Genomic DNA, 23,945 nt, shown 5'->3' on the forward strand with positions numbered 1-23,945 from the left:
AGCCCTCAGAGAGACGCTATTTATGAGCCGGAAAAGACAGCCAGACGCAAAAGCACACTCCGCCACCGGCCTCCTCAGTGCTCAAACACATCACGTACATCTGCACAACTTTACTCAACAATGAGCGACACGGCAGAACTGCCTTCAGACGGCACAGAGGTTTTAGTTTGCAAGAAGCAGCTTTGCTCAACAGTCAAGTTGAAGCCTTTTCATGGCTGTACATACACAAAGTCCTCAAGCATCTTGTACTGCAAAAATTACCATAAAACATTTTTTATGGCTATGGTGCACCTAATCTTGCACCTTACTTTTACTTTTCTCAGTTTGCAACTAAGCTACAACTAAATTTGGTGTTCTTCTCATGTTTATACTGACTCTGCTTCCACATATAATGCACTCTCTTTTAAAGGTGAATGACCTTAGCTTGTAGGAGGGCAGTGATTCAAGAGGAATCAACCTCTTTAGTTTAAAACAAGTGCAAACAAGTAGGGGCTTGTGCAAACGTTACCAGCCTCAGCCTGCCAATTAGAGCTCAATTTTTGTTTCAGCCACATTCTGTTAAATGACTAGACTGCATGACACAGCTTAGTTTTAATAAAGTCACATTTTTATTGTTGAGATGTAGCAGTACAGATAAAAAACACTCTTGGTGATCCGAGTCTGATGTTTGGTTTTCTTGATAATGTCAGGCACTTTAACAAATGTGATTTGGTAACGTTTCAAGGCTAGAATGTAAAACTGAATCAGTGTTTGGTGTCACAGTATTCATACAGTTTTATGATTTGACATTGTGTTTGTGGGTCAAAATGCCACAGAGCATCCCCCCCCTCTCTCCTGTTATTGGCAGCAAAGAAGTTGAATGAAACATCGCAGAGGCACAGACATGTTGGCACTGTGAGTGGAGCGGTGATGCAGTTCTTACCCCCAAATGTATGTACAGATGTTGGTACATTATCATGCTTCATCAAACCATAAACAGCATGAGATTTAAGTAATTACTGCCGAGGAAAATGGCCAGTTAGTCGGATATTTTTACCATGGAGTTGTGTCTGGAAATACTTAAACACAACGACAGCAAGTTCAGTTTAATTCTAATTTATTCTAACTTCCGTGAGGCTTCTAAAGATTTAAGATTTCAATTATTCCCGTGTTTGAAGATATTCTGTTTCCAAACACATAGGCCACAGAAATAAACACTGAATAGCATTTTTCAGTTGTTTACACTTCATTCTTTGTGAACACTTCGCGCTATGGTTCTTCTGCATTTTGGTGAAATCTTCAATTAAGTGTCGCCCCCGTTTATTTTTTATTACAGCGAGATGAAAAGAGGGGAGGATCCTACGCCTGGGCGAGGGCTTGTTTGAGGTCTCGGAGCAGCATGGAGGCCATGACGCTCTTTTCTGTGTTGATGGTAAGCAGCGCTCCCGAGGACTCACTCAGTTCTAGAGACACCAAGACCAGAGCTCTGCTGCTGACTGTCCGCCCAGCAAACCTGCATGAGAGGAGGAACACTTGGATCAGTTTCAAACAACCAAAGAAGAAACCAGGAACTGAAGTGCAAGGCTGAGAGTGGGACCTTAAAAGGCACATATGGGTCATACTATGAGCGACTGTTTAATTCTATACCACAGATAAATACAAATTTATATAATTTTTCTGATTACTGATCTTATTTGTTGACCATCTTTGAACCTGTCCAGTGATAGCTGATAACAACAGATAAATCTGGAGAATGACATTGCCCCCTATAAGTAAACAAAGATATTAAGCCAATACTGCAATTCAAAAAAGGAAGATTCAGCTGATAGCTGACCCCAGCGCTGACATTTTTGTCTGCTTGATTAGTTTAAAGTTATTGGGTATGAAATAACACAACGTTTTTCAAACATTCATCACACCATCTGAACATTTGTCTGAAACTGAAACAGAAACATTAGCACAGATGTCGGCAGGTATCTTTTTAAAAATGTTATTGTGATATCAGCTCATATATCTATTAATCTCTACTGTACGCACAAAAAATAACAACTTTACTAAAATTTTACCCCTTCAGATCCACATAAACACTGATAAGTGATAAATGATAATTGCGTTGTTTCCACAAACTCATAAATCTTTGCAATGGAAGCTTCTCTAATATCTCACACCTTGTAATTACCCTAAAATTAGGCAATGAGACAAAAGAGGAAAACGATGTGACAGGAAATACAGAGAGCAATGCAACAGACAGTTCATTATCCCAGCTGACTAAAGAGTCATTAGGGAGGAGACACGCCCTGCAGTCAGTCAAACTGAATTTCTCCTGTTTTTATGGACTCCGAGTGTCTATGAGTGTGTGGGAGCCCCGAGATCAGTATGGGGGACGCCCCATCCCACCAGCTCCCTGTGGGCAGTGAGGAGAATTCTCAGCCTCCCGTTTCCTTGGATACCATCCCCTGTAGACTGGGGGCATATCTGTGCACACATGGTCCCCATTGAGAGTGCTAACAAGAGGCAGACAGGGGCTATGACCCAGTGTGACCCTCTTTGAGGGTGCCGGGCTCTCTCTCCTGCCCCCCTTTGGCCCTCTGCATCTCTGAGCCTCACGTGGCTAACTCTCAGCCATCTGCCTCCATTTAGCACTACATCGCGCAACAAAGACCCCCCGTGGCAGCCCGCTTAGGCCTGACAAACAGCCCACAAAGAGCTCCACTTAGGCCTGACTAAAGCCTGTGAAGAGCCCCCACAGGATGGCCCGTGAACAGGCGCCGTCACAGAGGCTGCGTGGTGGGAGCGACTAGCACATCCACCAATTAGCACGCACACGTTAAAGATGGGAAGGAGGGTGGGGGGCACATGCGTACACAATGAAACCCAGTGTGTCTGTGGTGTGCCTCTGGGGATGCTGCTAAATTACCATAAACAGAGAAGAGGGAGTTTATCAGGGAGCTCTCAGGGAGGAGAGAGAGAGTCCTCCTCAGGCTTAATTAAAATATTAGCCACTTCAGCAGGAAACAGCAGCCATTCACGAAGAGGATGAATTTCTCTCTTGCAAAAGTACCAACCTCTTTTGCCCCGCTCTTATTTCTTTAAATAATTCCGGGCATGTGTATTCATCTAGGTTTCCAGCTGTGTGCAGGATGTGTCTTCAGCTGCACTGCATTCCAATCAAAACAACAAAATCCTACTTGTGCTGAGGAAATGTTTTCTTCTTTTTTCACTGGAGAATCACGAACACATCTAAACATAAACGCTTGTCCCTTGCCCTGTTCCCTACCCCTCCCTCCCCCCACTGTCAAACAGCCTAAGGTGTCTATGTGGTCCCTGTGGCTTTGCTAATAGATTTAGGATATAAATCTTTCATTTACTCAGACAGTTAACACTACCCCGAGGCTGCTTTTATTTCGTCTCAGGAGACGCTGCCGCAGGCTTTTGTTCACGTGTGGTAATAAGAGCGACTGAACGAAACATGATTGGGTTTGATTTCTGAGTGTATTTGCTTTGAATACTCTCACTTTACCATCTGTAGCTGTGTGCAGGTGCAAAAAACGAAAAACAAACAACAAAAAACCCCATAAACATCAGACAATCTCAGCGCATTTTTAAGGACTAAAAGGGGGAAAGATTTAGGTCAAGCGCGCCTTAAATGGGTCATTGGTATTCTCCTGCACTCTTCACATATCGGGCTAAACACTGGATTAATTGCAGTGTATGGAAAGAAAAGCAAAGCATAACCCCTGGACTTAGAGCAGGTGGATTGGCTTCGATCGGCAGGGCTGCGGCTAAGCATCACTCTCCAATTATCTGTGATTCTCCTCAGTGCAGAGAGCCTGTGTGTGCCATCTGCCTCCCCTCCACCCCGTCACTGGAAACACAACGTCGGCTTCACCTTTACATTCAGCCTCACGCGGAGAAGACAGCGAAGGCCCAGAGGATACGGCTCGGCACGCAAGAATGGATTAAGTACACACTCCTCACCCGCATCTCAACTAAACATGCAACCATGTTTGATTAAAGAAAAAACAAAAAAAACCCATCATGTATGTTTTCACCAAAATCAGAAAGGCTGAAGCTGACTGTGTGGAGACTACAGCTGGATGCTTGAGCCATGCTGGTTCTTGGCCAGGTGGACAAGTGTCCTTCAACTGAGTGGTCAGTGAGGCCAGACCAGAGCCGAACACAAGCGAGCAGACTCAACCGCGGCCAGGCAGATGGCCAAAGCTATTAGCCCCGGTTAGAACCAGGAACCCTCCGCGCATCTCCAGAGCTAAGCCATACAGACAAACTGCAGCACTGCACTCAAAGGGCAGAGGGACAGACAGACAGCAGAGGACAAACACAGACCGTAACAAGAAGATAAAAGATAAAATAAACCTGCCACAGAGGACATTTGTGTAATTAGTCCGGTTTTAAACAGAGACAACTTCAGTGAAAAAGAGGAAAATCCAGTGTTTAGACAAAAAAAATAATAATATCAAATTGTAAAGTAAAGACAATGAACAGCTTATAAATCAAGCGCCTGAGTTTTTTATTTATTTATTTGTTTTTCGCTTCTCAAAATTAGCCTCTAACAGGAGGGATTGGCAATGCATGCAAAATTCGATCAAATTTGCTTTCAAACGGACTGAAAAATAGAGCACATTTATTCTATTCCGCCTGTTTAGACATAAACAAGAACAGCGTTTTCTACATTTGCTTTCCTGCTTGATTTATTGCCATCCTCCTTTCCAGCAATCAATTTTTGTGTTTCAGTGGCATCCCCACCCCTCCACCTCCGCTCAGCCTTCACGCCTGTTTGGGAGAAGCAGTGCTGCACCCTGCTGATAAACAAGGGGAATGCAGGGACGTAGATGGGAGGCGGGGGGGGCTGGGAGGAGGCAGGCTGTTACTTTGTTAAAAAGCACCTGTGCTGACTAGAGCGCTGTGATCTATAACACAAAGCCTCATGAGCAAGAAGTGTGTGTTGTGAACTGTATCATTCTTGGGCTTCATATTGAAATCCCATCCATTATTTCTACATTAAAGCCCAAGTCTCACTCTGCAAAGGGGAGATTCCTGTGTGATCTTACCAAGATTAGAGAGGCCTTTCTCCAGGGAGATCAGAGCAGAAAAACAGGGCCTGGATTGGAGGTCACCTCACATACCACATTTAATGCAGAGTGACCTCTACAATAAGCTCTCAGTGGGTGTATCCGATCTGATCGATCACTCGGCTTTGTGTGTGTGGGTTGGGGTGTTATTCAGGGGGGAAACAGTAACACACAAATACCACAAGTAAAATTATCACCAGTGCTCAAACACGGTGCTAATATTATGCAAAGAAATTTTTCACTGCAGATTCTGAAATATAAACATTTATTGCTTTGCACTGCTTCATGCACTGATCTGCCACAACATTAAAACCACCGTCTAATGTTGGGTAAGTCACATCCACATGGTTTCCCAGCAGGACGCTGGACTGTAACAAGACTGCAAATGCTTTTCACTTTACCAGGCTCCATGATATATTAAGGGGTGGGTTTTGATTATCGATTTATCGATTAAAATCAATTCTAGCTTGGATAACGTGATATCGATTCATTAAAATCCTGAATCGATTTTTTAATATAAATTTATTTTGCCCGAGATGCCAGAATCTCAGGTTAAAACTCACGAAATTTCAACAACCACCAAACAGCTGAAACCGTAAATGAGAGCAGGTACACGGATTCTGCACAAAGACGTAGACACAAAGCGCGGACCCGCCGATGGATCAGAATCAGTGAGATGTCGCCTTTCTCACCCGACGGCACGGACACGGTCGGGGCTGAAAGCAGACAGCTCACCGATTCTGATGTTTCGGCGGATCCGCGCTTTGTGTTTACGCCCTTTTTGCGCTAGATTCTGAATCTGTAGGTTTTATCTCTCTCCAAACAATATTGACTGAACCAGCAGCAAAAGAAGATCCAAACTACGCTTCACATAAACATCGTCATGAATTCTTTCTTACTTTTGCTGTTTTGCTTCCACCACGATAAAATCACACTTCATGCACAGCTCTCTCTCTCTCAGTGTACTTCAAGAACAGTTTCCCGTCTAAAAATCTGTTTTCTGCATTATTCGCTTGCTTATTACGCACAAGTCTAGCGTTGTTTACAGCGCTGTCGGCCGCTGTTTTTTTCCTTTTACTTACTTCCGAAAAGAAAGCCTCATTTCTGCTGTTCAATAGGCTACTGAACAAATTTAAACTTTAAAAAACAATATGCAAAATTGCAAAACGCTTAGCTGTGTCACAGAAAAATCACCTTCACGTTTTTCTGTGTTTTATCCTCAGCTACTTTGACACAAAGGCATCTGCTGTGATCCTTACACCTTTGATAAAGTCTCGCGAGTGTCAGCTTTCTTTTTATAGATACAAAAATATGGAAATGTGCTGATGCATGATCTGAATTATAATATTTCTGACTGTCTGAGGCAAAATTTCCCCGATTCAAATTGAATCGAATCGAATCGATTTGGGACCTTGTGAATCGTAATCGAATCAATTCTAGAAATCAGTGACGATACCCAGCCCTAGATATATTTGACTGTTTGGGGGATTCAGAAGAAATGCTGGACTTCTGATGGGCGAGTTTCACTACTTTATAACAAACTGTTTCAACAGATTAATTAGCTTAGGGTACAGTATCTTGCCCAGAAATAGCTGGGGATCAAACTACAGACCTTCTGTTTAGCACACAACCCGCTCTACCTCCGAAACCACAGGGCTGGGAAATGATGATTAAAAGCAGTCTGCTGACATCGTTAAAGAAAGACACATCTGCAAACTTCAGACTGCTCATTGTCTGGCCGACCAAACAAAATATCTACATCTGAATAGCCAAAAGCAGCACTTTTGTGCTTTTCAAAACTATTTTCATAATTAACCTTATTACTGTATGTTAAGTCTGTATTGAAAAAAATCACTTTTGCAGCTCAGGAGCAGCTCAGGAGGTAAAGAGAAGTTCAGCAGTCCACTTCCTGAGCTCCTCCATCCTGTGTGATACTGAACCATAAACTGTCCCAACGCATTCATCAGTGGGGTCAGCAGGTAGAGCAGGTCATCTGCTAATTGAAAGGTTGGTGGTTCAATTCCTGGCTGCTCCAGTCTGCATGAAAAAGTATCCTGAACCCTGAGCGTTCATTGGAAAGAGGCAAGTTGTATAAAACCCTTAGAATGCTCAAGTAGAGTCGAAAAGCACTACAGAACCAGTCCATTTCTGTGTGTGTGTGTGTGTGTGTGTGTGTGTGTGTGTGTGTGTGTGTGTGTGTGTGTGTGTGTGTGTGTGTGTGTGTGTGTGTGTGTGTGTGTGTGTGAGATTAGACTAGACAAGCACATTTAGCATTACTCTTGCCAAATCACTTTATAATTATTATATGTTTTCCATTTTATTAGGTTACCACATATAACCACCTCTTACAGATCACGCTGTCAAAGGTGTCAGTTATGTTTGAGGAGACTGTCAGGGAGGAACACCACCTTCTCCATCAGACAGACCTCCATGGGAAGCAAGTGCGGAAGAGGTGGTCACCATATGGACAGCAGCGGACCATATGGAAGAGTGTCTTTATCACTAGAAGGGTACGGGGTAATGCTGGGATGCTGTCCTCTTCTTCAGCAGTCACAAATGCAACAGGGAGATTGATAGCGTGGAGTCATTTGAGCTATCGGTTATTCTGAATGAAGTATGGGCTTATTGGATGCACGTCTTTCCCGCTGGCTAACATTGATTTCCACTCACTCTTTCAGCTCCCTGTACCCTTGTGCAAATGTGTCCCTCTTCTTCGCTTGTCCCTTATTTAGCCAGCTTCTCCAACATTTCTCCTCTATTGTGGCCTTAATCCATAAAGAAATTATCACAAGATCACTCAGAGATGAGCAGACAGAGACACGGGCCGGTATTAACAGACAGACACAGAGACCGTGAGGAGGTCGGAGCACGGTGCAGAGGGATGGAGTGAAAGACAAAGAGGAAGTGAAAGAGAGACAGCAGCGCGGAGGGAGAGACAGATGGGGGTGCAGAGATGAATTGAAAGAGAGACAGAGCAGGAAACAGAGGGAGAGAGGGAGGTGTAATTATCTATCAGGTGTTCGGGTGTGCGTGACAGAGGAGGAAGCTCATTAGCACACTCTGTGTACACCAATTACACAGCCAGGCTTCTCAGGGCATTCCCCTGGCATGTCTATGTGAGGCTGCTGGGGACAAACAGGCACTTCCACTCAGTGACACCCACATGCACGCTGCTTAACCAAACTCGGCCTAAAATGCACCGGGCGCCCGGGAACAACTCGCAGACAGTAGTGTAAGACTACTAAATGTCTGATATGAGTCCTTATCGTTGGTGTTAGCTGCGCAAACATCTTTTTTTTGGTGAGCAAAGATTTGCTCGTAAGTGTTGGTTTGTTTTTTTAGAATGCAGCACTCCAGTCAAAATGTAATACTAATATTAGGGGGAAAAGGTTCATTATAATGTACTTTAACTTGATAACTCTTTTACTATTAGGTACACTTTACTTGGATCTCCTTTCACCATCTGCCTTGACGTTTATGACATTCTTCAAAGATTCAACAAGCTGCAGGAAACACTCCTCTGAGATGTGGTGGAACAACAGAATGGTAACATGGACCAAAATCTCAAAGGTGCTATTGGATTGAGATCTGGTGGCTCTGGAGCTATTTGAGTACACAAAGTGTCCAGAAAGGGATGGAGACAGCAACAACACTTGCTTCTAAGGATCCCAAAGTGTCCGAAAAAAGTAGAATTATAAGACCACCATCATCAGCCTGATCCATTGATATCAGACAGAATAAACCAACACCATCATGCTGACCCAATTAGACCCAATTCTGAACCTGCCATCCAAGTATAACAGCAGAAATCAAGACTCATCAGACTAGGCGATGTTTTTGCAATCTTCTATCCAGTTTTGGTGAGCCAATGCAAACTGTAGCTTCAGTTTCTTGTTTTTAGGTGACAGGAATGTCTTCTGATGCTGTGGCCCATCTTGCTTCAAGGCTTGATCTGTTGCACATTCAAAGATGCTGCTCTGCAAAACTTTGTTAACAAGTTTGTCACCTTTCTATAAGCTCAATCTCCTCTGACTTCTAGCACCAACAAGGCATTATCGCCCAGAGAACTGCTGCTCACTGGATGTAGCATTTCTCTAAACTCTAGAGCTGGTTGACTCGGATAAATCTGACACCAACAACCATACCACATTCACAGTCACTTAAATCACCTTTCTTTCTCATTCTAATGCTCAGTTTGAAGTTCAGCAGAACATCCTGACTACGTCTACATGCCTAAATGAATTGAGTTGCTGCTGTGTGCCATGTGTAATCTCAAGGCTTCAAACTGATATTCCACAATCCAGTGGGTGTCGTCACAGTGGTTCTTTTAATCTTTTATGTAACTAGTATTCTCCCTTGAAAATAAGACCTCAACAAGACTCAGTTGATGAAATAAAATCACTGTGTATTTGAAGGAATAACCACAGTTTAAGTTAACTTTGGTAAAGGACAATTAACAGTGACCCTTAAGCCAAACGCTAAAGCCATCCGAGTCTGTACTGACTTGGCACACATATGTTATTTCACGTCTTTTTGCTAAGCTAACCAACTGTTGGTGGTAGACAACACAAAAAACACACATCTGAAAAAAAAAAAAAATCTTACTGCTTATATAAGAAAATCTCAAATCTATTTGCAGGTCCAATCTATAGCAAGAAAAAGAGCTTGATAATAATGGAGAGGTGAATGACAAGTGCGTCCCTTTACCTGCTGAAGTTGTTTTGACTGGAAGGCACTTCTCCTACGTTGGCTACAGACAGGACCTGCTTGTTGATGGCTTGCCTGGATGCATTAGCTGTTGCCATGGTGATGGTTGCAGATGTTTCATTCATGCCCTGGAGCTTACCTGAGAAGATCAAAATGTTTAGCCACCAATAAAAATATAGTTCGGCATTTTTAAATCAGTAAGTGCAAAATTACAAGTCCACAGTCAAGTAAAGAAAAAAAAACCCACAACCCTAACTGTGCAGTACTGTGGAATCAGGTTTCAAGATTAAAACCTCCCAATGAAATGATGCCTTCATCAATAAAGCAAAAACAGACTCCCTGGTTGGTTCATGAACACTCAGCAATGAGCAAGCAGTTTAAAAGAAAATCACTGGTTATGTAAAAATAAAAGAGACAAATATATTAAAAACCTATTACCATAAGAATTAAACTCCACTCATTTGGTTTTAAGAATGATAAATCTGCTAGAGAGAAAATGGTCCTGAAAAGCAAGTTGTTCTTTTTAAATTCTTTTGTCTGATGCGTTTCAGAGGCACTCAAAGAAAAAAAAGAAAAACGAAAAAAAAAAAAAAAAAAAAACACACATTGAATGAAACTTAATTAATGCAGGAGCAGGATTTAGGAGGCACTTAAGAGCACACTGATGGCTCAGATATGAGTACACTCTCCAGTCTCAATAGCGATAACAGCATGCACTTCTACAGGTGTTTGTATGTGCTGGAAATACTGTTAAGTGCCTCAAAGAAGCAAGCAGTGTTTTAATGACAAAGGTAAGGAAATGCTGATTAGTGAATGACTAAATTTAACACGTGTGTGTGTGTGTGTGTATTTTGTATCTATCTATCAATCACAATCAGAACAACAAAGTCACAATATTGCAAACTAACTAACCAATCAAGTCATTCATATTTCTCATTTTCTGTGAAGCTTCATTACCGATTTGTCAAAAACATCTTGCCATAGCGTGGTCTGACGGGAGCTGCAGCAGCAAAAATCTTCTAAATACAGCGAAAACCTACGGCTTCCTTCAGGTGGCTAAAATCTCTTTTGCTGTTCTGACCGTGTCTGCTCAGTTTCTGAGCCGTTCAGAGCTCCTGACTGCTTCGAGCAGTGCCTGCTGCCAAATGCTTTAACACCCTGACAGTACAACATCTGAAAAACTCAACTATCCCCAGTAGAGGAAAAACTGTTTAAATGGTTTCATTTGAAGGTAATATACAAAGTGAAATTCGCTGATAAGCGCAGCAGAATCTTAAATATGATCTATTAAATTTATTTGCTTCTCTCAAATTCATCAGCCAGTTTTGCTAAAGTGCTTGTGAGATTATAATAATTTCAGTATATATCATGAATTGCCATTCCATCTCAAAATATGGTGATTTGATTCAATTTGGTTCAATTTGTTTGCTTCTGTGTGTTAAACACCTTGTTTCATTTCGGCTAACAGAACGGAAAAACAAAACACACTTTTACTTCGTTTGACAATAATCTTTGAGTCACACAGTAATTCACCTTGCTCCTTGCAGAAGTCTTGTTCCGTCATGGTGTTGGCCATTAACAACTCTCCTACAGCAGGCTGGATGGACACACTGAACTGGTCCTCCTTGGTGCTGAGGAAGGATAAACACGCACACACCACAGTAGCAAATGATTTATTTACAGAGGAAAAAACAAAAACAGATTCTTACAAAGAAATAAGCAAAAATGCCCCCCCCCCCCAAAAAAAACAAACAAACAAACAAACAAACAAACAAACAAACAAACAAACAAACAAACAAAACACTTTACTGCTTTTTTACTGCATAATTTAAGACATCTGTGCACTTTTGTGTATGTATGCTCTGTTTGTGTATGAAATGTTTCTCTGATCATCTTGCAAACCATGCTGGGTGAATGGCATTTTGGGCCACATTGATCCCCCCGTCCGCCCAATCTCAAACTGATTTTCTGATAAGGTTATTGATTGGCTGCACAGCGGTGCCAATGGCATTCAGCAGGTTGATTGGGCTAGGACTGATTACTGGAGGAATAATTGTTATTCCAGTGAACCAGGATCAATTGTGCCTGATGTCTCACCTGGGAGTGCTGGCACAGAGAAAGGTAGGAAAAGGAGAATTAACAAAGAACACGAAGAGAGGAAAAAGGAACATAAGAGAAAATGACATGTAAGGGTGCCGCGATGATGAACAGGAGCAGAAAAAAGGTTGTGAGGAAGATGTACAACTGAAGGTCTTTGGGGTGGGGGGGAAACCACACCTGACTGAATATGAGTGGATGTCAGGCTGTCTTACCACAACTGGAAGTTGGATGCTTGTGTCGAGTCGCTGAAGTCAATACCCATGGATACCGTCACCGAGGCCCCTGGCTCCAACCGCTCTGAGAGTGGAAAAGAGGGGAGGGAAGACGAGGAGAAAAGGAATCAGTGAGTGACAAGGGCACAGTGTGCAGTGTGGGGAAGGTGGAGAGAAGGGAGGTGGGGGCAGCAGCAGAGTGGAACAGACAGGCATCCACACCACTTGTGTTTTCTACTTCACAAAGCAAGGCCACCGTGTGTGAGAAATCTATCCTTCAATCTCATTCCACACACCTCAGCCTCAGCTACAAAAAACAAAAAACATGAAGGACTAGCATATTTCCAAAACAACAGGCTTGTCAAAGGGAGCATCAGCACAGAGAGAGACGGGGTGAGAGAGACAGAAGTGAAGCAAAGCCAAAAATGCTGAAGAGTGAATCTGGACAGCTGAATGCTAGAGGTGATGGAGGAAGAGGAGGAGGAGTGGGAGGTTAACGATGAGAAGAACACAGAGAGACAGAAACATCCTGCACGCCTCCCTACTCGGCCTGCGTTTCTCTCTCTGTGGAGCAGGCCCGTTTACTGTACAACTCTTTCCACAGATAGAAGAGGAGGAGGAAGTGGAAACCCAGTGAAAAACAGAGCCGTCATGGACGCCCTCCAATCCAGCCTTCTGTAATGGGCTCTAAATCAAGTAAAGGGTTTGCTTTGTCTTTAGGGTCTTTGAGTCTGTACACAAATAAATAAGCAATGTGCACTATTAGCTACTGATTTTATTTTAAGAAGAATATCGACTGGGTTGTGAACACTCAGCTGGGTGTAAGGACCTCTAAACAAATAGCAAAGGAACAGTTTATTCTTGTTTTAGTATTTAAAATTTTTATTCTAACACGCAGGGTAAAAATTGGAGATAATCTAACACGGACTGGGGAAGAAGATAATCTACATTACACCTACACATGTAATATACATATCCACTAATCTAAATCTACAATAATTGTTTTGGCCATATTGAGATAAGCTACATGTAAAGTACTTGTTCCAAATGAGTTAACAGAAAAGCTGTTAATTGGTTTAGGAACATGTCGGTAAACAAATCAAGTAATCAAACGGCAAGATTTCATATTAAATACAAACTGTGTCATGTATTTCTCCTCACCACACATTAAGGTTTGTCTGTATTCGTCCTCTGCAAATTATCCAAATAAAGTTCAGCCGCCCACTCGCCGGGCTCAGTTGATCCAAATTAGAAACTGTTTGGCTGCTCGAGTTCCTTCAATGCCCAATCAATCTCCCCGAAACTGACAGTTTTAACATGCTCTGACGCACAACAGTTCTCTTTGTGTGTGTGTGTGTGTGTGTGTGCGTGTGTGCGTCTACACAAATGGAATATACCAAGTGTAGTCATCATACAAGAGTGTGTAAGGGCAATAAGTGTGAGTGTATGTTTGTTTGTAATGATTAGAAAAGGGATTAGCTGAAGTAACGTTGGCTGTTTTCAGGCTCAGGGAATGAGATGGTGTCATTTGCTGATGAGAGGTTACAGTTTTTTTATTACATTCATTAATATCCATTTAACAAAAACAAACAACTGCACAAGATGATTGTGCACAATCAGGAGTGACCTGATTGTGAGTGCACTGGTCAGATCAAGGAATTCTTTTAAGTCACTATCCAGACACGTAGACCAACGGTTAATCCACTGACTGAAAAACAAAGACCTCACCACCACCGCTGCCAGAACATCAAGGACTCAGTGACAGTAATACTCCCTCAAACATTTTTACTAATGCAGAATGACATAAAACGGCAAGAAAAAAAACAAACATTTAAATGAGTTTACACAACATCAAAAACATCTAAAGCTTAGAGTGTTGTTCTGGTTTAAAGTCAGGTTAGTAGTATGGTCATTGCTTGTCCTATAGGCAGACTCTAGGAGGCCGAAACTCAGACTGAAGTGGCTGCTGACTTCGAAGGAAAACATCATGAGCTCAAACAAGGTGTGAAGAAAGATTTATCAGGACTGAGCAAAAGAGAAGAGTAGAGAATCTGAGTAAACTTGCACTACTTCCTAACAAGGTGCCAGCGGACATCTGCCAGATTAAAAGTACAAGGGATAGAATTATCTCCTTTCTTGTAATAAAAGCTAGCCCAGTGTATTACACGCTAAAGGAAGTAATAAAGGAAGCAGTGATAGTGTTTTTGTTAGTATTTGCAGAATTCTAACAGCTCTTATTATCACTGCCACTCACACACTTTGGGTCACTGATCTGTTTTGCTTGTGAGAAAAAAAGCTTCTTCCAGTGAAACCCCTCGACACATACATTGTAACTAAATTATTAAAAGTAGTAAAAGTTTTGCTTATAAGCAACTAAAAACAGCTTGCGGAAGCACAACAAAGCATGCTAAGGAAGAACACATCAGGAGACGATACATCATTAGCACAGATTTAAAACTGTAACCCTCTGTGTAGAAGAATTACAGAACATCATCCAGTTCACATATTTCTTTTGTTAGCACTGATGTAAATCCATGACCTACTTTAATTATAAGACAATGCTGAACATGTGCCATCCTGATTAAAAATAAGTAGTGTGCTTACTATTTACTGGGTTTGTGATGACCCACTGTGGAGTATTTACTGAAATCAAACTCACCAATGGTGTTAAAGCAGTGGATGTTCAGGCTTGCAGGGCTCCGGTCTCCTATATGGATCTCCTCCAGGGCGTGGTCTGAGCTGTTGGTCAGTATGACCTGTACTGCAACCATACTGGGCTGGTACAAACATGGCTGCCTGGGGAAATGGTACTTGGCCGACAGACCTTTTCCTGTCATATGGTGAAGCAGCTCATAGGTTTTCAAAGGGCCAAAAGATGAAGTGGTAACCTGGAAGGACATATAAAACAGGGATATACCACTGGTTCTAAATGTGGGTTTTTTGGAGTCATTTTGAGGAAACAAACAATGCTGACAAAAAAAAAAAAAAAAATCATAAAAAACTGATCATTACAGTGATAAACTGCAGTTTGGGCAGGAATGAACCAAAGCCTGCTGATGATTAAAAAACAAAAACAAACACCGAACAAAACCGCAAATGCAGCACATTACCCAACAGTGTAAAGCTTCCTGAATCAACACAAAACCAGAGACTGCTTTGTACATTACAGCGCAAATGCATCAACACAAAAAGCCAAATTAATACAAGAATCCTCGGTTTGCCCATCACCTATATTCACGCAATTTATTTCATCCAATCAGCGGCCAAAAGGCTGCATTTTTAGCGATGTGGGACGAAGTGTTGGCTGCCCGCTCTCCTACCCCAAAGCTCCCTTTATTAACTCTGTAGGATAAAGAGGAGCGCATTTAAGAAATGCCCTCCAATCAGCCCAGTTAGATGGAAATGGGCTGGATGCTCAGTCAACCCAGGCTGAATAAAAACAACCTCTAATGAAAAGAAACACAAGTGCCTGCATGGGCCAAAACTGCCATTCGCTGGCCTTTTAAAGGGGCTTTTACCTTTTCAGAGGCAGAAAACAGCATTAACTTAAAAAACATACAGACATGAAATGAGGGGGAAGAGTGTGGTTGAATGTTTTTTTTTTTAAATGTAAAAATTAAACATCTCATCACTAGAATAAAAATTGTTAACAACCGGTGTGGCTGAGATTTTTATCTGATGCTCTCGAAAGAGAAGATAGGTCAGCCAGCAGTGGTACACTACACAATGCAAAGTGGGGGGAAAAATCATCATGTGCACAAACACCAGACACACCTCTGCTGTAGGAGGAAAAAAAACTAAGTTTGAAAAAAAAAAATCTCTAAAGTATGACAGCTTTCAGTAGTTTAACAGTCAATAGAAGTCAAAGGCTCTTCTGTCTGGAATGACAGCTCTAATTAGTTAAAAACATGAGACAGATATAGCCTTTTCACACCCTCTGAAACAATTAGCACCTGAATGCACTCACACACCAGCACAGAGCCTAAACAGATGCATGTCATTCTGGTGAAAATAATAATGAGTACAGAGACTTAACAACAACAACAAAAAATAATCTATTTATCACCTGAAAGAGATTAAAAAAAAATACCTCAAATAAGTCACAAGAGTAACAAAATGAATGGCAAAAGAAAAAAAAACAAAAAAAAAAAACAAGCGGTGGAAGAAAAACAGATCCTGTAAATAAATGATTAAGCGAGGTGTTTCAACTAACCGAGTTAATTGAATATGACTAAGAATATAATGCGAGGAAACTGTGGAAACGGGCGGGCTTGATGGTATAGCTCAGCGTGTTGAGTAGTGTCAGCATGCATTGTTTTATTAAAGTTGAACGCGCTGCCAGAGCACTCTCAGTTGGGTGGGAAATGTAAAAGGCATCCTTCGCCTTGTCATGTGCTGCGTGAGGATGAAGAATCGCTTTGACATACGACGAGAGCTGCCGAGATGAGTCTGAATGTGCTCGCTTTCGAGGAAGCGATCAGACGAAATCAGACACTATTGCTGTACTCTTGGAGCAACGTGCTGAAAAGCAAAAAGTCTGACAGTTTGGATAAATTTAATGAAAAACAAAGACACAAATGTAAATTAGACAGCATCATAGTCTTCTTTGCTTATTTCCTACTGCATACTGTCCATCTCAGGACTATTAGAGTAGCTTTATGAGACTGAAGGCTCAGAATAATCCTTTAACTTTCTCAGTACCTCTCCCTTTAACATCCAGAGCTGTGTGCCTGAGATGACCGCATTAAGGATATCTCATCTTAGTGACATCATACAAACCAAAGATTGAAAGAAAAAAACAAAACAAAAAAAATGTCTGAAATCAAGTTTTCAGAGTTTTTGCTCACAGGGATTACTTATAGACTGACCATCATATGAAACTTGTTTAGTGTATATATGACAGAAAATTCTATATGTTTCAACAAATACTATACAAACAAAATTTAACAGCTTTATTCAGCTAACGAGTACGGCAGATTGAGCCTAAAATCTGAAATACGCAGTGGATTGACCCTGGATTAACATTAACCCATGGGACATAAGTTTCTTTTCCCAGGCCTTAAAGGTTAGCTAGTAGCGCTCATCTCTTTAAAGTAGGGGTGGGCAAATCCAGGCCTCTAGGGCTGGTTTCCTGCAGGTTTTAGATGTGTCCTTGATCCAACACAGCTAATTCAAATGGCTAAATGACCTCCTCAACGTGTCCTGAAGTTCACCAGCGGCTTGGTAAAGGACTAATCATGTGATTCAGGTGTGTTTACCCAGGGTGAGATCTAAAACCTGCAGGACACCAGCCCTTGAGGCCTGGAGTTGTGCACCCCTGCTTTAAAGGGACATCCACAGATTAGTAGCAGCATGTCAACCAGAGACCACACCGAGACCATGACATTCTGCAACTTCAAATAAAGTCCAGGATGCCCAGAAAGAGAACCCAGTGCTTGTGGACTCAGGTAAACTCAGCTCTGCCTCAGATGCACGTAAATCCCTTCCAAGCTGATGTCGCCTTGGTACAAGAGGAGAAACCAAAGAGTAGTCTGAAGCCTGCGCTGTTGGCTGAGTCAGATAAATGGTAATACACTGAATTCATTCTTTTGCTTTTATAATCACATCATTATAGAACTTTGCTGAGACTGCTGGCTTAGTTATGGTTCCTAGGATATTTAAAGTAAAATAGGAGGCAGAGCCTTCATATTTCAGTGGACCAAGCTCCCAGTTTCTCTACTTTCAAGATTAGGTCTATGTACAGACTTATGTCCTACACTTAAAACCTTCCAGTCCTAACTTTAAGCTTTATCAAAAAGGATCAGGTAACCCTGACCCTTCCATTAGCTACACTGCAATAGGCCTAGGCTGCTGGGGGCTTCCCATAATGCACTGTATTTGTTCTTCACTCACTTCTTTTCACCCTCTCTGTGTTTATATACCACTCTGCATTGAATCATTAGTTATTGTTCATCTCTGGCTCTCTTCCACAGTGTGTCTTTTGCCCCGTGTCCCTCCCCTCACCCCTAACCGGTCATGGCAGATAGCTGCCCCTCCCTGAGCCTGGTTCTCTTGGAGGTTTCTTCCTGTTAAAAAGGAGTTTTTTCCTTCTGACTGTCGCCAAGAGCTTGCTCATAGAAAGTCACGTGTTTTCTTTCTATTGTTTTAGGGCCTTTACCTTACAGAGTGCCTTAAGGCGACTGTTGCTGTGATTTGGCGCAATAATAATGAATTCAACTGGATTCAACTCTGGCATTTCAGAAACAAATAAAAGCTAAAACAGTCACCTTTAAATAGGTAAGTGCCTCTGCAAGTATACAAGTAAGTAAACATCAGAGCTTTAACATTCATCTGCTGCCAATAGTAGGATTCAATAAATATTATATCAAGTATTACTTTTGCTAAGTATGACATCTGTGGCTTATTTTCAATTATTTAAGTCTTCAATAGTAACAATAGACTTTTGGCCATTTATGTATTTTATTGCCACCAGTATCAACAAATTCATAACCACGAACACATACAGAATAAACTCTTCTAACAACAACACCATCATCTCCCCTCGGCCTCGTGACATGCTCGCAGCGTCTCTTGTGCCCAGACCGCCGTCTCTAAAGGAGGTCAAACAAACATTTGTTGCTGCGCTGTAACGCTGCTCTGCCCCCACAAGCGCCCGTCACGCCACCGCCAGCCCGCAAATTTATTGGGCCACTTTTGGATGTGTCAGAGCAGTCGGTGTCGATAAAGCTCGTCGTAATGTTTGCCACCCCATCACGGCAGAGATTTACCTCCCTGACAGACACATCCTGTTTCAAGGTCTTATCTGTCGCCTCGCCCCAAGCAGGCGGCAGCGGCAGGAGGGACGGACAGCGATAGGACAGGGTTTCAAACTGCTTATTATCACCAATTTGACACAGCGGACAGTTAAAGCCTGACACAAGTGCCCACGCAAGCCGCTTCACCCTTCCATCCATTGTTGTCCTGTTATGCGGTGCAAGCCCATAACACCTCAAGTGTAAATAAGAAGGGAAGAGGAATGTAACCTTGACTTCTCTGTCAGTCTGCCTTTTTTCCCTCCCCGCCTCTCTGAGCTTGGTTCTCAGTCTCCACCTTGGACAGGAAGGAGGGAGGTGACAATGAGCGAGGAAGTTGATTGAGAGGCTCTATTATGCATCAACTTAAAGGAAGCTCCCGTGATGGATGACACAGACACCAGTCACCTTCAGAACCCGGACGACACGTTCCCAGCATCCTCTCTGGCAAATGACCTGAAAATCCCGCTGACATATTCAAAAGGGCTAACCAGAGCCGGGCAGCCTTGTGCTGTGTGTATTAGAAGGCCAATTTCAAAGAAAGCAGGGTGAGGCGTACAGAGATGTATGGGCATATATTGAAAATCCATTTCTGTTTTTCAGACACCGGATTCCATTATGCTCTACAAGAGTTGTGAGGATTAAGGTGAGGGACATGTGTTTGACTTTAGGGCCTAATTGTTCCCTTCAGTCAGGAGATGACAATTAATTGAGGGCCGTCACAAGGACCTTCACTGCAAATTGAATTAAATAAATGTTACTACAGCCTCCTAAAACTACTTTAATGTAACAAGAAGTCTCTCTGGCGCATATAGACAGAGGTTAGTTCATTTATGCCAATTTGTCTGTAAATTAGGTATTCTAAAATGATTAATTTTGAAATTTTCCATTAAAGACTATTAGCAATAATAGAGGACTGTTATTCAGAAACAGAGGTGTCCTTCATCGAGTTTTGCAAGTGCTGTTAACAGCCTGTCAACACTTTCTTTGAATTAGCATCATAGTCAAGAGATCTTCAACTGCAACTGACTATTTTCTGCATTAACACTTAATAACTTGGACAATAATTGAATCAAAACACTAGAACTGAAGACTACGAAAGCAAGTGTTCAGATTTAATAGCTGCAGCCGTCAAATTTGAACCATTTGACTATTAAAATTGTGTGCCGAAACCTTTTTTGATGACTGATTCTAATCAGATAATCATTTCAGCTCTACTCAGAGCCAAATACAAAAACATGAATTTTAACTAGACAACTTTCACAGACACTTAGATCAGGATTAAAGAATACTAACAGATGTATGCACATGTTTATGAATCACAGATCATTCACTATTCACTATCAATATGCAGCACTGAAAATAGATAAGACTATACATTTACTCTGGCATAAGAATAAGGAAGCAACTTGCGTATACTTGGATATTTTCCCCCAGACTACACATTGTTATTCACAGGAAGAATTCGTGGTTTGGTCACAAAGCTTTCATAATAAGAGCTTCTATTAAATGTTCAACACTTACTTTTAAGCACTCAACGTGGTTGTATGTTGGTGCTTCACAAAGCTTTTGTCTACTTACTGTCAGCAGAAGGTAGTGTCAGAAAACGTCCAACCACCACAGATAGTTTAATAGATGGATGTAGCCACTGTGACATCAGCTGGTTTCTGAGCATTTTTGCCATTCACCATTTTGATGTTTTAAAACTGGATGTGACGACAAAAGCACAGGTCTGAGTGAAACTACACGCTCACTGGCTAACAAATGTCAATCACTAGCTGTTAGCCAATAAGCACGTGGTTTCACTGTAAAACCCGCCCCTGCAAATTATTTCTGTTTTTTGCAACTAACATGGCTTCTCTCGTAGCTTAAGAAACCAAAGGGTCAAAGTTAACCACGTCCATCAGTTATGGTCTTAAGTTGAAACCACAGGTAGGTTCCCTGGTAACCATTAACAAGAATGCAAGCTTTTATACCACTTATGGCAAGAACGGGCAATGTGGACTATTCTTCTTTATTTAGTTGCTGCTCCTCTAACATAGCCACTGCTGCAGAGAAGACAGAGTGTACTAATAACATTTTTTGTAGTGGAAATAAACACGGTTACTCCATTCACTTCTTCAAACAAACTTGTCAGACATTCAAGCACTCAACTCCTACAAAGCACTGTTGACCCAAATATTGTCTGTTTTTTTCTTTATTGGACATTACTGGGGGAACAAAATTCTTGCATTAATATTTCTTAGGTTTGTTATGTTAAAAACAAAAAGCCATTAGAACTTGACATCATATCAAGTTACAGCACAGCTGCCTTGCCTGCTCCCATTTGCTTTATTGTCTGTGTTTGTCACACTGTCCCACACGGTATTGTGGGTCACCCACAAATAGTAACCCACTACTACTTGTGCATGGCACCGTGATGTAGGGATTAACTGTGTTGCCTCACAGCAAGAAAGTTCCTGGTTCAAACCCCAGGTGGGGCTTTTCTTTGCCACTGTGGGTACTCCAGTCCCACTGCCACGCATACTAGGTTAATTGGTAATTCAGCTGTCTGTCTCACATCCATGGCTAAACAGCTTTAAGTATATGAAAAATGTGACTTATAGTCTGAAGCAATTGCAAGTCCATTACAATTGATTTAGATGTTATGCTTTACTGTCATTTTAATTAATATTTTAACATCTGGTCAAAGGAAAGCAGTTGACAGTTAGCTATGTAGCTGTCAGTGGCACATTTATTTGAGAAACACCATAGGAAAAATGTACTGTAGTACAATTCAGAAAATACACTTATAATCACATAGTTTATTAAAGTCCAATCATTTATGGAGGTCAAATCTTCACAAGCATTTTAATGCTATTGTAACCTTAACTTGAGGATCAGAAAACATGATCTATTGTGAGAAATAGACTCACAGTAAAAGGCAGAAAAATAGCCTAGCAATTATGTTAATAAATGTAAAAATAAAGAATTAAGAGCTTAAAGCAGTGGCCCGCATTAATTAAATGGCAAAGTGTTTTCGCTAAGACAAGTTTAGGTGTCAACTGTTAATGAAAACACACATATGATCATTAGAGGTTTGAGAGAGCACGGTCATAACCTTAATCACGTCAGAAAAAGACCAATGCCGACAACAAAACCTATATGAAAAAGATAAAATGCTTATATATATATATATAAAAATGATTTGTGCCTGAAACAAACTTATTACTAAGCAAAAAGTGGCTAAGGAAGTCGCCATTTAAATACAAACATTTCCCAAACTACCTGCTGGCTACACTGACTGGCTGCTTCCGTGTGGGCATTTATTCCTATTTAAGCCGCAATCTCCGCAGTTTGAGTGGCAGCAGGAGGTTTGGAGGGCAGGAGCTTCTATATTCGTGGCGCTCGAGGTCCTTTTGCTGATTCATAATTAGATGTGAACCCAGAGCGCCCACTACGGGGGAGGTCAGAAGGGTGAGGAGGGAGGCGAGGGAGGAGGAGGGGGCGAGCCGGCGTCCGCCTGATGGACACCAAATGAACAAATTATGATGGCCCCCTCTGGGTGTGATGGGGTCAAACGCCCCGCGCCCCGCCGCTGACAGTTCAATTTCCCCCCAGCGCAGCCCCATTCGCTGACTGCTAATTATGAATGAAAAGTTATCAGCCTCAGCCACCCCGCCGCACACACGGACAGCGGTCGGAAGAGGTTTGGGGGTGAGGTGGGATGGTGGGGAGGATTTAAGAGGCATTTGTGAGAGATCCTAATGTCAAAATGTTATTAGAGAGAGCAGTAGCATGCAGAAGCTGAGGAGAGGAGGAGGAGACAGAGGAGGAGGTGGGTCAAAGACAGTGGCCAGGGTTAATCTAAATGCCTTTGATAACCATGCAGTAATTCTCTAAAAAGGCCCGAGCGCTCAGCTGAGACAGACTCGCTGCCTCTGTGGGCAGATTGCTGAGAAATAGAAATGACACTGGGGCCAGCGTGTGTGTGTGTGTGTGTGTGTGTGTGGGTGGGTGGGTGTGGGAAAGAGCTGTTGTTGAAGAGCATGCATGGCGTGCGTGAATAAAGGTGAGGTTATTTACCCTTGTCTATGAATCCCGTTGCCCATCATGTATTTATGCATAGAATTGACTCTAAATCAGATGTTGATGTGCAAAAAGTTCCCTGTTCTAATCTGCATTTCTATTCTCTATTACTCCCTGGCCTTCACCTGAGGAGAGATTGGCTAACAAGACTTGTGCTGCATAAATGCTGGCCTGAGAGCAGCTGTCAATCATACTGACTGACAGGCGAGCAGGACTGATGGGCAAACTTAGAATACAGACCAACTCACCGCAGGGCTACGCACAGCAGCAGAGGCCATTCACATAAGCTGGGAGTGCGCACACAGACACACACAGTTAAATCTGGGTGTACAAAAAGTTAGAGACAGCCTAAAGTCACTTTTAAAGAGACCAAAGGAAGCTCATTTACACGCCTGTGATGACAACAAAAAGTCAGTGGAGTTTACGTAGCAAAAAAACAAAAAAACAAAAGGCAACATAAAAACATAGTAACCCACGTTCAGCCCTTCTTTATTATAGCAATCCACTTGAGTCTTCAGTTCCTTGGATGCCATTAGTTCAGGAAGAGTCGGGGTTCACGTTTATAGTGAACAAATTACATTTATACAGTTATTTTATGCCTCGATTATGGTCACTGTATTCATTGTGTTGCGTGCCAACTGTGGTGCTGTGCTGTGGTGCCAGAGGGCCCACTGCAGTCTTCTCATGAACAATAGGTTTCACCACTCACATAAAAACCTCTGTATCAGCACTGTATGCGAGAAGAAGTCAAAACAGGAAGCACAGCAACTGTTTTTTGTTTTGTTTTTTTGTTTTTCAAAGACTTCACCAGACTGTCTCCTCTTTTTTTACTGTTGTTCTGCTTCTGTGTAACGTGAGAATATCTCAGTTCCTGTCATTGAAATCGCAGTAAAGTGCGACAAAAATCATGCTCACGTCTTTAAGCTGGGACAAAAACTTCGAATGACAAGTTGAAATGACACTAAAGCACAGTGAGCAGTTTTGATGTCACTTTTGGT

At 42.0% G+C, this 23,945-nt stretch overlaps 1 protein-coding gene across 3 annotated transcripts in view; it reads right to left on the reverse strand.

Annotated features, from left to right (window-relative positions):
• Positions 1–604: 604 nt before the first annotated feature.
• Positions 605–23,945, reverse strand: part of ap3b1a (adaptor related protein complex 3 subunit beta 1a) — a 57,595-nt gene continuing 34,254 nt past the window's right edge. For all 3 annotated transcript variants that reach the window (XM_063478056.1, XM_063478055.1, XM_063478058.1), the window contains exons 23-27: positions 14,748–14,976; positions 12,089–12,173; positions 11,310–11,407; positions 9,777–9,915; positions 605–1,492 (exon numbers count right to left, since the gene is read on the reverse strand). In XM_063478056.1, the coding sequence (XP_063334126.1) occupies positions 1,339–1,492; positions 9,777–9,915; positions 11,310–11,407; positions 12,089–12,173; positions 14,748–14,976 (705 nt within the window). In that variant the 3' untranslated portion in view covers positions 605–1,338. The remainder of the gene's footprint in view (positions 1,493–9,776; positions 9,916–11,309; positions 11,408–12,088; positions 12,174–14,747; positions 14,977–23,945) is intronic.

Source organism: Pelmatolapia mariae, linkage group LG7 (genome assembly GCF_036321145.2).
Source record: "Pelmatolapia mariae isolate MD_Pm_ZW linkage group LG7, Pm_UMD_F_2, whole genome shotgun sequence".
Classification (NCBI taxonomy): domain Eukaryota; kingdom Metazoa; phylum Chordata; class Actinopteri; order Cichliformes; family Cichlidae; genus Pelmatolapia; species Pelmatolapia mariae.